The 12,865-nt window shown below is 48.0% G+C and overlaps 1 protein-coding gene across 1 annotated transcript in view; it reads left to right on the forward strand.

Moving 5' to 3' along the window:
- LOC119977660 (protocadherin Fat 4-like) overlaps positions 1-12,865 on the forward strand; it is a 221,533-nt gene that overhangs the window by 39,408 nt on the left and 169,260 nt on the right. The window contains exon 5 of the mRNA XM_038818825.1: positions 6,924-7,098. Coding sequence (XP_038674753.1) covers positions 6,924-7,098 — 175 coding nt within the window. The remainder of the gene's footprint in view (positions 1-6,923; positions 7,099-12,865) is intronic.

A 12,865-nucleotide genomic window follows, 5' to 3' on the forward strand; every position in this document is an offset into this window, starting at 1 on the left:
ACCCCCATCAGAGCCCACCATCAGAGAGCCCCATTGGTGACCCCATCAGAGAGCCCCATCAGAGAGCCCCATCAGAGAGCCCCATTGGTGACCCCATCAGAGAGCCCCATCAGAGAGCCCCATCAGAGAGCCCCATTGGTGACTTCCATCGGAGACCCCTATCAGAGAGCCCCATCAGAGACCCCCATCAGAGACCCCCATCAGAGAGCCCCATCAGAGAGCCCCATTGGTGACCTACATCGGAGACCCCTATCAGAGACCCCCATCAGAGAGACCCATCAGAGAGTCCCATCAGTCAACCCTGTCTGAAAGCTGAAGCACTCCAGGCAGCAGAGTGAACAATTATCGGCATTTTACGTACTCTTCCCTAACATCTGTTGCCTCAGACACAAGCATTTAAAGCAGCAGCTGTTACAAGTGTCAGAGACTTCCTGGAAAGTCAAGTACACTTCAAAGGGCTTCAAATCCATTGACAGCCTTTGAAATGCAAATCTTGTATTGTCCATACACAGAACTTATGGGGTTGTCTATTTAACTTTTCCGCCGAAAAGTTAGGATGGGCCCACGTCCCCATCTCCACACTATCCCATAACGCCACTTAACCTATTGGACACTAAGGGACAATTCTGCATGGTCAATCCACTTAACCTACACATCTTTAGGCTGTGGGAGAAAATTGGTGACCCGGAGGAAACCCACGCAGACACGAGGAGAACATAATGACTCCACACAGACAGTCACGTGAGGCCGGAATCAACCATGGGTCTGTGGTGCTATGAGGCAAGCAGTGCAAACCACTGTTCCACCATGCTGATGATGGGGGAGTCTCTGATGAGGATCTCTGTTAATAATAATCTTTATTACTGTCACAAGTAGGCTCACATTTACACTGCACTGAAGTTACTGTGAAAATTCCCCAGTCGCCACATTCCGGAGATAACAAGGAGACTAGATAAAGGAGAACCAGTGGACGTGATTTATTTAGATTTCCAGAAGGCCTTTGACAAGGTGCCGCATAGGAGACTGTAATTAAGTTCAGAGCCCATGGTGTTCAGGGTAAGATCCTGGCATGGATAGAGGATTGGCTGACTGGCAGAAGGCAGAGAGTGGGGATAAAGGGGCCTTTTTCAGGATGGCAGCCGATGACTAGTGGTGTACCTCGGGGTCGGTGCTGGGACCACAACTTTTCACAATATACATTAATGATCTGGAAGAAGGAACTGAAGGCATGTTTGCTAAGTTTGCAGATGATACAAAGATCTGTAGAGGGGCAGGTAGTATTGAGGAAGCAAGGGGACTTCAGAAGGACTTGGACAGGCTAGGAGAGTGGGCAAAGAAGTGGCAGATGGAATACAATGTGGAAAAGTGTGACGTTATGCACTTTCGAAAGAGGAATTTAGGCATAGACAATGTTCTAAATGGGGAAATGCTTAGGAAATCAGAAGCACAAAGGGACTTGGGAGTCCTTGTTCACGATTCTCTTAAGATTAATGTGCAGGTTCAGTCGGCAGTTCAGAAGGCAAATGCAATGTTAGCATTCATTGTCAAGAGGGCTAGAATACAAGACCAGGGATGTATTCTGAGGCTGTATAAGGCTCTAGTCAGACCCCATTTGGAGTATTGTGAGCAGTTTTGGGCTCCATATCTAAGGGAGGATGTGCTGGCCTTGGAAGGGGTCCAGAGGAGGTTCGCAAGAATGATCACTGGAATGAAGAACTTGTCGTATGAGGAACAGGTGAGGACTGGGTCTGTACTCGTTGGAGTTTAGAAGGATGAGGGGGGATCTTCCTGAAACTTGCAGGAAACTGCGAGGCCTGGATAGAGTGGACGTGGATGTTTCAACTTGTAGGAAAAACTAGAACCAGAGGACACCATATCAGACTAAAGGGACGATTCTTTGGAACAGAGATGAGGAGGAATTTCTTAAGCCAGAGGGTAGTGAATCTATTAAACTCTTTGCTGCAGAATGGCTGTGGAGGCCAAATCACTGATTGTCTTTAAGACAGAGATAGATATGTTCTTGATTAACAAGGGGAGTAGGGGTTATGGAGTGAAGGCAGGAGAATGGGGATGAGAAAAATATCAGCCATGATTGAATGGCGGAGCAGACTCGATGTGCCAAGTGGCCCAATTCTGCTCCTATGTCTTATGGTCTTTATGTATAAACTGTGCTCACATGCCTCATATTAATAAATTAACCCATAATGGGTTTAATTAATGCCTTATGAGTAATTGATGCCTTATACAACAAATAAAATCAAGGGCTTTTAGCATAATGCGAACACAGCAATTACTATCATTCTATCACTGTAAATGGGTAAAAGTGGAGGATTTATATATGATGGCCATCATATTGAGCACTGACTACTTTGGCTGATTTCTCTATCATTTAAAAAAAAAAAATTTTAGAGTACCCAATTAATTTTTTCCAATTAAGGGGCAATTTAGCGTATTCAATCCACCTACCTTGCACATCTTTGGGTTAGAACATAGAACATAGAACAGTACAGCACAGAACAGGCCCTTCGGCCCTCAATGTTGTGCCGAGCCATGATCACCCTACTCAAACCCACGTATCCACCCTATACCCATAACCCAACCCCCCCCAACCTTACTTTTTTATTAGGACACTACGGGCGATTTAGCATGGCCAATCCACCTAACCCGCACATCTTTGGACTGTGGGAGGAAACCGGAGCACCCGGAGGAAACCCACGCACACAGGGGGAGGATGTGCAGACTCCACACAGACAGTGACCCAGCCGGGAATCGAACCTGGGACCCTGGAGCTGTGAAGCATTTATGCTAACCACCATGCTACCCTGCTGCCCCTGCTGTGGGGGTGAAACCCACGCAAACACGGGGAGAATGTGCAAACTCCACACGGACAGTGACCCAGAGCCGGGATCGAACCTGGGACCTCAGCGCCGTGAGACTGCAGTGCTAACCCACTGAGCCACCGTGCTGCCCAATTTCTCTATCATAATGCAACCTTAATGAGGCAATTTTTGACAGCTCCTTCAAGTGCCAAAGAGCCTCCTAGGTGACCAAGGACAGTTGAAACATCTATTTAGTAGAGAACTGTACCTCAAATTCTCTTCATAGCTACAGGTTCTTATAATGAAGTGAGAGGATTCCAGTTTTGTAGTGCCCTTTGCAATCCTCAAGTGCTTTGCAGCCAATTAAGAGCTTTTGAAGGTTGGGCACTGCTGCAATGTGGGAAACGTGACATCCAATTAGCCCATAGCAAGCTCCCACAAAAAGCAATAAGATGTGAGACCAATTAATTGGTTTTAGGTGTTGCTTGAGGATAAATCTTGACTTAGACACCAGCTTTTCTTTTATATCTACCTGGGAAGGCAGGTGGAGAATTGATTTAATGTCTCAGCTGAAAGCTGGCACCACTAACCATACAGTGCACTCTCAGTACTGACTGGATAAGGCAACATTTGTACACGTCTGGGGAATACTATTTCAACTCACCATCTCCTGATAGAAATGAGAGTGCTCCAAATTTCAACATCATGCTGCCAATGCCAACTCCAAATCATCCGATTCATCAAGTTCAAAAGTGATTTCTGGAGACATTGGGTAATTTCACCAACCAAAAACAGCGGGGCGGGGGGGGGGGGGGGGGGGGGGGGGGGGGGGGGGGGGGGGGGGGGGAGGGGGTGATAGAGTGAGGTGAGATGTTACCATTTTCAAAATCTCAAACCCAACTCAATCTTTCTCCAACCCATTCAATTCCAGATTGAATGGATGTTGGGCAGGAAGCAGCCAATCTATTCCCAGGAACTGGACCATTGACTAAAATATTATAATGAGGCTCGGGGCTTCACACTTAACCTGTGTTACTGGATTAGCCCTGGACAACCGGGATTTCAGTGCCACAAGAAACTCAGCAGTTCTTGGTGGTGAGGAGAGTTTGAGGAAACTGGTAATTTACAGCACTGCTTCAGGGACAAGTGGAACAGGAATGTTTCCTCCCAACTCAAAAAGCTACCTTCTTCCCTTCCAGTGGATCCCATTGCTATCCGAAGAGTCCATCCCTCGATTGAGAATCGGACCCTCAAGGGAGCAAGGATCGGACTGCCACCCCAAGATCTGAACCCGCCCCCTGGGATTGGACCTCCAAATCTAGGCCACTCCATTGCCACGCTCCCACTTATGCAGCAACCTAGTTCATTACCTGGTCCTGTGGTTACAGCCTCCTCCAGAATGTTCCCCAAAACAGGGAGCCAAGCCTGTCAATCAGTTCAACTTCTAGGGCGGGAAACCTGTTGAAATAAAAGGAACACATTATGGGGTCAAAATTCCACAGCACGTGATTCAATGCATTTCATAAGTAGTGCATGGATCACTTTGAAACGTTTTGATGTGAATGGCAATGTCTGGATTCAGAACTGTGACTGTCAATCTTGCTATCATTCACCCTCTGCCAGAGAATACACTACCATTTCTGAAATGAATTGAAAAAAATATATATTTTTATTCTTCTCCTTTTTCACATTTTCATCAAATATTCACCCACCAGATAATCAACAATAAAAAATACAATGGCAATCCCCTGGCCAACAGCCCCTTTACCCGACTCACCCCCAAACAACCCCCAACATTTTAAATACAGAACAAGAAAGAAAAAAGAATCAAGAATCCACAATCATCACATACATAATCACCAATAACTTCTCCATTCCAACCCCCCCCCAATGTTCGATGTCATCCAATTCTTGAAAGTGCATGATAAACAAGGCCCATGAGTTGTAGAACCCTTCCATCCTTCCCCTCAACTCGAACTTTACTTTCTCGAGTGTTAAGATCTCCAGCAGGTCCCCCCACCATGCCGAGACACAGGGTGGAGAAGCCGACCTCCACCCCAACAGAATCCAGGCAATCAGCGAGGCGAAGGCTAAGACATCTGCCTCTGCACCCACTTCCAACCCCAGCCGATGAGACATCCTGAATATGGCTTCTAGAGGCCCTGGTGCCTCACATGCACCACACTTGAGATTACCCTGAAGACCTCCCTCCAATACCCCTCCAGCTTTGGACAGGACCAAAACATATGAACCTGATTTGCGGGGCTCCCCTCACAGCATTCACAAAAATCGTCAGCCCCCTCAAAGAGTCGGCTCATCCTCGTGAGGTACACCCTATACACCTCCTTCAACTGTATCAGCCCCAACCTCGCGCACAAGGTTGAGGAATTCACCCGCCGGAGCACCTCACACCACAACCCCTCCTCCATGCTCTCCCCCAACTCTTCCTCCCACTTCACCTTAATCCCCTCCAGTGATACCTTGTCCTTCCCCAGAATCACCCCATAAATAGCTGACACTGTCCCCTTCACCATTCCCCCTGCCATCAATACCTCCTCCAACAATGTGGGGGCCAGCGCCATTGGAAAGCTCTGTACCTCCTTCCTGGCGCAATCTCGGACCTGCATATATCTAAACAACTCCCCCTGTCCCAGCCCATATTTCTCCCCCAGCTCCTCCAGCCTCGCAAACCGGCCCCCCAGAAACAGATCCTTTAACCCTAACTCCCCTCTCCTCCCATCTCCGAAAACACCCATCGCACTTTCCTGGCTCAAACCTATGGGGCTGGATTCTCAGATTCTGGGGCTATGTCCCCATGCCGACATGGGAACTGGCACAAAATGGCTACCGATTTCCTGTTCTGCTGGGGGCTAACAGGACGGCAGCATAGAGCACCTGGCTCTAGCTGCCAATGCGCCCTGGAGAATTGCCGGGTGCATGGCCGCGTATGTGTGCGGTGGCCTGCAGCGGCCGCGCCGTGCTACATGGCGGACGCAGCCCACAGACTTGACCCGCAAAATAGTGACCTCCCTTTAGCCGGCTTGTGCGCCCTGGACCACCATCCCCACAGTGTTTCCAGCCCTGAATAGTGTCCCCCCTGCCAGCAGATCGTCTCTCCCCCAACTGTGGCGGCGCTCGACTGAGTCTGAGCCTGCTAAGTTCCCGACGGCGGATTAGACCACACGCGACTTACTGCGTCGAAAACCCGGCCGGTCCCGGGGGGGGAGGGGGGGGCGTTTTGGAGGGTTTGCTGAACGCGATTTTGGCATCGACGACCGGATAATCTAGCCCATGGTTCCCCTGAATCGGCATCTCTCTTGACCCCGCCCACAACGTGAAGTGCTGCCTCAACTGCCTCCAGTTCTTCAAAATCGCCAGCACTACCGGACACCCCAAAAGTTTTCCTGGGACCATCGGGAGCGGCGCTGTTGCCAACACCCTCAACCCCCGACCTTCTGCACAGACTCTCCACAATTCTAACCCACTGGGAGGCCCCCCTCTAACCCAGCTCCTCACCTTCTCAGCATTCGCCGCCCAGTAATAATACAGTAAATTCGGGAGATCCAACCACCCCTAACTGCCGTTTCTGAAATTACTTTATAAGATAAGCATTATACTGTTGAAAATTCAGCTGAATGAAGTCTTTATCTTATTTTTAACTACACATTTTTTATGTTGCTTTTTAATGTATTTTTTAAGGAAATGGAGAGTCCAAAGGGTGATGTGTCGATTTGTCACAATGACATTACTTAACAGTGCTTGATGCGCCATGACTTAATCAATACACTGTGTATTAATCATCAAATATGATAAATTTGCACAGCACTTTGTAATAAAGACAGCTCCCACTATAAAGGAGCCGGAGACCTATCAAAATCTTAGCAGGATTGCACAGTTGCTCCTTGATAAATTCAGTACAATTCATCTTGAAGCTAAAACATTTTCTGATTGAAGTGAAGATGGAAAGAACACAGCAGTTCAAATCACTCAGCAAAATATCATAAGCAGTGGACTTTCAGGATAGGCGCATTGATCGTGTGCAGAAACACTTATGAAATATTACTGGAAAACAATTACTGAGTCTGGCCCTGCTGTGTTTCCCAGGTACTGGGGCGTGATGATGACCTGGGTTCTAACAGTAAGCTGACCTACAAGATTATCCGTGGAAATGAAGATGGCAAGTTCTCAATCTCAACAAATGGAGAACTCAGCCTGGTGCAGAGTCTAGACAGAGAGATTCGGGGAGAATACTTGTTGTTGGTGACTGCTACAGATGCAGGTAACGCAAAGATGTTTAGTGAAAAAGCTTGGAGAAGAGATTTGTGATTTATGCAGTCAAAAACGTTTTTAAAAATTATTTTTACTCCAATCCCCCTATCCTCGTGGGTTTTAATCACCCCATCTTTCAGCTACAGTTCAACCTCATCTAAATCCAAGGCAGTGAAAGAGGAAATTCAGGCCCCACATTACTCGTGCTGTGATTAATTATTACTGCTGCCGCTGCGTGGTCACTGGACACCCGCAGGATGGATTCAGGAAAGAGCTCAAACTATTTCGATGGCCTGTCCCTCTTTGATTTCCGTGAGTGAGTTTCCCCGCAGGTTTCCAGTACGGACAGAAGGTTCTCTGGTGAGCCCAGAGATTATTTACAGCGTGGCTTCAGTTGTTTTTGATCAGTGAGTTTGTGTGGTTGCTGTTACTGAGCTGTCAGTGAGAGACTATACCCCAAGACAGCCAGGATTTTATTAGTGGAAGTCTTGCTGTATCAGGTGACACACGGCAGTCACAGCCTGTGCAGCATATTTTCTTGCATGAGATGAGCTATTAAAATCAGCCCCATTGTTCTGCATTAAAGCACTAAACTGCATTACAGAATGCGACACACATTCAGAGTTGAATCACATTGTGGACAATGCTCTAGTCCCCGCTAGCGTCAGAATTGAGGTTCATGACCCGCTCCAGTGGGAGGATGCATATGGTTCATTAAGACTAATTTCTGTTGTATGTATGGATGGGGCACCCTATTCTCCAGGTTCCTGTGATTCTCAGGTCCTCTGGGCCAGGAATCATGTGGCGGAGAATTGGTGCAGGTCTTGACAAGCGTGTACCTGACGTGGTGGACCTCACGGTGGGCCAAGGGGGTAACTCTTTAAGGGAGTTGCCCCAAAGGTCCATCAGAGGGCGACCCTCTCCCCACAATGTAAGAATTGCCCATCCCACCCCCATCAGCCCCCCCCCCACCCACCACCACCACCACCACCACCACCCCCACCCCCACCCTCCAGAGACCCCTAAATAAAGAGACCCATTTGCATCCTCTTGCTGACGTGGGGTGCAAACCTCAATCTCGGAGCCAGCGGGGGACTGGCGCCCGGCAGCAGCTGATGGAGAATCCGGCCCGTTGTGTATGATCTTATACCAAGGATATGGGCAAGCCCGTTGAATATAGGGCAAGGGTAGAGGGGGTGATGATGAGTAATGGGAGTCTTTTAAAATCAGACTGGAATTGTTTTTATTTCTTTTATAAATTTAGAGCACCCAATTATTTTTTTCCAATTAAGGGGCAATTTAGCGTGGCCAATCCACCTAACTGGCACATCTTCGGGTTGTGGGGGTGAAACCCACGCAGACATGGGGAGAATGTGTAACCTCCACACGGATAGTGACTCAACTCAGGGCCGGGATTAGAACCCGGGTCCTCAGCGCTGCAGTCCCAGTGCTAACCACTGTGCCACATGCCGCCCTGTTGTTTTTATTTCTTTGTGAAGTCTCTTGTACCTCACAAAGTGAGATCACAAGGAACGGAGAAAAGGATCACAAAGGCAATCTGTGCACAAGCATCTACGGGCAACCTCTGGAACATAAACCACTCCAACCTTGAACGTGATTAGTTCCAAAACTATAATAATTAATTACCCAGTTAACTGGAGTAACTTTGAAACCCCAAATCAGCAAATATACATCCTTACAAAGTAATTAATGGAAGCAAGCAGAAATAAACCTACAGGGCATCATCTGGAAAGTTTAATGTGTTGAAAGCCACTCCACTCGCAACCAGACACATGAGAATTTGCATAAAATACAATTTCATGGGTGAGGAAAAATTCATCAGGGAAGGAGAGACCGATATTGGGGTCCTAAGTGCATTGCATTAAGGAAATGTTGTGATAATGGATCTAAAGTGTTTGTGTTCAGGGTAAACACTAGCACTTAATGATCCGTCACAGCCTTTGGAATCATTTTATTTTCAGTCGTATTGGTTGGGAAATTCAACCTCAGAACAACTGCTGACAACAATGCCAGAGTTAGTAATTGTTCTGCATGCACGCAGAGGGGTTAAATTGGATATGACGGACCCCCCCCCCCCCCCCCATGACCACCCGCCCCACCCACCCCTGAAAACCTGCCCTCCAATCCAAGAAGGGGCAGAGACCGGGATGTACAAATAGCTCACATCCATTTATCTGACAGCAAGTCAGATTTGTGCTGCCTGCCATTGTAAACGATTGCTGTGTGTAGCCAGCATTCCCTGCACTGTGCTCTGGCTATCATAGGAACAGGAGTGGGACATTCAGCGCCCCTTGAGCCTGTTTTGCCATTCAATAAGACAACAGCTGATCGGTGACCTACCCCATATCCCTTAATAACTTTGGAGAACATAAACCAATCAATCCCAGGTTTAAAATCGCATTACAAAACAGGCCTAGTGCAGTAGAGTGGTACAGAGTACTGGTGTAGTAGCATCTTGCTTTATGAAATATTAGTAGGAAACCTCACGTTTCCCTACATAATGGGAGCAAATCCCATCAAGGATCAGGCAGGAAGGTGACAGAAAATGTCAGAAGATTTTGGTGTTGAGAATGTCGCATCTAATGACATTTGTGAAAGAGTGTTCCAAAAGTCTACTACTCTTTCCGTGTAGGGTTATTTCCTAATTTCACTCCTAAAAGATCTAGCTCTAGGGTGCAATCTAAGAGAAATGTTTCAAAGGGCGCACTTTTACTAAATGGGAACGGAGTCCCATAGCAAGTGCATTCATCCACTTGTTTCCCAGTGCTCGCAACGTCGAGAAACACAAGACTATAAAACGCGACTCGTGTTTGATAAGGGGCCTCAACGGGGAATGCGTGGCCAAGCCCGCACATCGACCTGTTTTGTATACTGAGGAGCTCCACTCACCGATTCTCCCATTGTAGAGAGAGATTGGGATGCCATTTTTAAATGGCGGCCCAATCTCTGAGGCCCCTGAAGCAACACCCAACCTTCCCCAAGCCCCAACACATTATGGGAGAGTCTCCGGCCCCTCCCCACACCCCCACAAAACACCCACACAGGGCACCCCTGGCCCGATCAGACCCATGCAAAAAATGCCAGCTTGGCACCTTGGCAGTAACAACCTGGCACCAAGGCAGTGCCCCTTCCAGCTGGTAGTGCCACCTGGGCACCTTGGTAGTGGTGCCAAGATGGCAGTGCCAGGGTTCCCAGTTGGCACCAGCAGTGCCTGGCTAGCACAACCCTCACCCTCCTGCAAACTGGCACCTATGCATTTGTATCTGATATTACACCATAGGCTATTCTAGCCTCTAAAATGCACAGGGGGCGATTCTCCGATATGGCGGCCAAGTGCTCATGCACGCCGTCGCGTTTCACGACGACACGACAGGGCCTGGGCATGTCCTAACGCCAGCACGGCGCTAGAGCGGTTCATGCCGTTCCGGCCTCTGTACGCAGCGGCAAATGGGCGCCACGCCAACCGCGCATGCGCAGTTGGGGCAGCTCAATCCTGCGCATGCGCAGTTGGGACGCGCCATCCTGGGCATGTGCGGGGAAATTCTTACGCGCGCTGGCCATGACGCAATATGGCGTGGGTGTTCAGGGGCCGGCCGAGGCGGAATGTAGGCCCAGGGAGGGTGGGGGAAAAGAGGCCGACCCGCCGATCGGTGGGGCCCCAATCGCGGGCCAGGACCCTTTGGAGGCCCCCCCCCCCCCGCGGTGAAGGAGCCCCCCTCCCCCACCAACAGGCCGCTCCCCGAGCGTTCCCGCAGAGTTCCCACCGGCAGCAACCAGGGGCGGACGACGCTGGCGGGACCCTGTCGTGTCAGAGCGGCCGCTCGGCCCATCTGTGTTGGAGAATCACCGCTCGCTGTTTGCAGCGATTCTCCGAGCGGCCCGCTGCGATTCGTGCGCGGCTGGTTTCGGGGGGTGGGAGAAAATCGTGTGTGGGGGTTGAGGCGGCGTGGCGCGATTCGCACAGTGCCCTGGCGATTCTCCCACCCGGCGGGGGAGAATACCGCCCAAAGTGTCAGTTTCTGAACTGGTAGTTTGGAGCGTAAGAGCAAGTGTCTCTTAATCTCCATTTTCTTCTTCCTCTTCCTCCATTGATTTGGGAGCTTCTAGTTCTTGGGTATCTGAAATGAAGAAGGCTTGGATTGTGATGAAGTTTTGGAAGAAAGTTTGAAGTGCAACTTTTCATGCAGGGATAGAGGGATGAGGGGAATTAGAACGAGAGCAAGTGGGTGAGTCCTGCAGATACGCTTATCAATGATGTTTCAGTGCCACCAGTGGTCACAGCCTCAGTTATGCCCATTCCCATGACGACCAGCTCTCCATGTGGGGTTACAACATGCAGCCGTCCTTTCCTGTTGTTTTCTGTTATGCCCCACCTTCTCCTGCAAGATAGAGGGAGGAATACCAGTAAATATCTTCCAATACAGTTGATTGATGTGACTATCATGGTTAATTACTTTCAGTGTACACAAGCTGTGAGTTGTGGTTGCAAGGCTTACTTCAGTTCTAAGTCTGTGCAAGTGTCCTCATTGTAGAGATTGCTGGAAGGTGAGTGATTGTTCGCCTCAGGCTGCTGTTGAGTAAAGAGTCAAGAGTTTTGCTTCTTTTCCAAACACCTTTATTATTCCTTGAACACACTCACCTCCAAACTCTATCATCACATCACATGCCCTAAAGGCCACCTGCAGCCAATTATTGGATCAATGAGACATCGAATTGGAATGTTTCTTATCCCATTCCTTAACAGTCTCCCCTTCCTTGGAGAAAAAAAATAATTTGGTGAAAACAAAATTACAAGAAACTCAAAAGCACATGCAATTTCCTCCCTCTTTTTTTTTCATTTTTGGAAGGAAAAAACCCCCAAAACGAACAGTCACAGAAACAGGCGCCCATCATTAACAATATCCAAACGTTTCTGTGAACTAGCCCCTCTTTTCGTTAAACGGTCAGATAATTGATAGCTACTGTTGACCCTTTTAATTTTTGCTATCTCCCCTCTGTCCAACATCTGCTTCAAACTTGTGTTGTCCATCTTTAACCTTTTCTCATTGACACCTTTTGTAGAGTGCACATTTTCCCACAGGGATTTATTGTCAATGTGACAATCAATAGGTATATTACCCAAATCCCCTAATCCCAAAATGTCAGTCAATATCTGAGCTAAATAAAAGGCCATATCCACCGCCTCTACAAGACTTAAAGTCTCAGCAGTCAAAGTGCTTTTGACCACTCTCCTTATTTTCTTTGTTTCCCACACAATAGGGCAACATTTACCATTGCTCCCCATAAGGAAAATAATAAAATGTCCTGCGCTTGAAACCCCATCACATAAATTTGCAAAGGACGTATCACTATAAACTATGAGTTTCAAGTGCCTAAGATCACCTAAAACCGGGAACCTCAAAACACACTCCTGCATTTTTAGTTTGACCAACGCTTTATTTGCCCTCATTATGTTTTCCACTTTAGGGACATTCAATTTTGTACTCAACTGTAAGACATCAAAACTAACGTCCGGTCTAATTTGTCTACCTAACCAATTCAGTTGCCCAATTAAACTTTGCAGTTTCTCTTTTTCCATCTTTGAAACCACTGCTTCTTTTTGTGAAACCCGACTATGACTAATTGCTATTGGGCTGTTGGTCTCCAAATAAGATTGTTGACGTAAAGTTGCCCCTGTCCGATTTCGGAAAAATGGCCTATTCTAATTCATCAGAAGTATTGTGTTCCTCTGCAGAAACCCTGTCTATCAGTTAACT

Source organism: Scyliorhinus canicula, chromosome 14, assembly GCF_902713615.1.
Source record: "Scyliorhinus canicula chromosome 14, sScyCan1.1, whole genome shotgun sequence".
Lineage (NCBI taxonomy): Eukaryota > Metazoa > Chordata > Chondrichthyes > Carcharhiniformes > Scyliorhinidae > Scyliorhinus > Scyliorhinus canicula.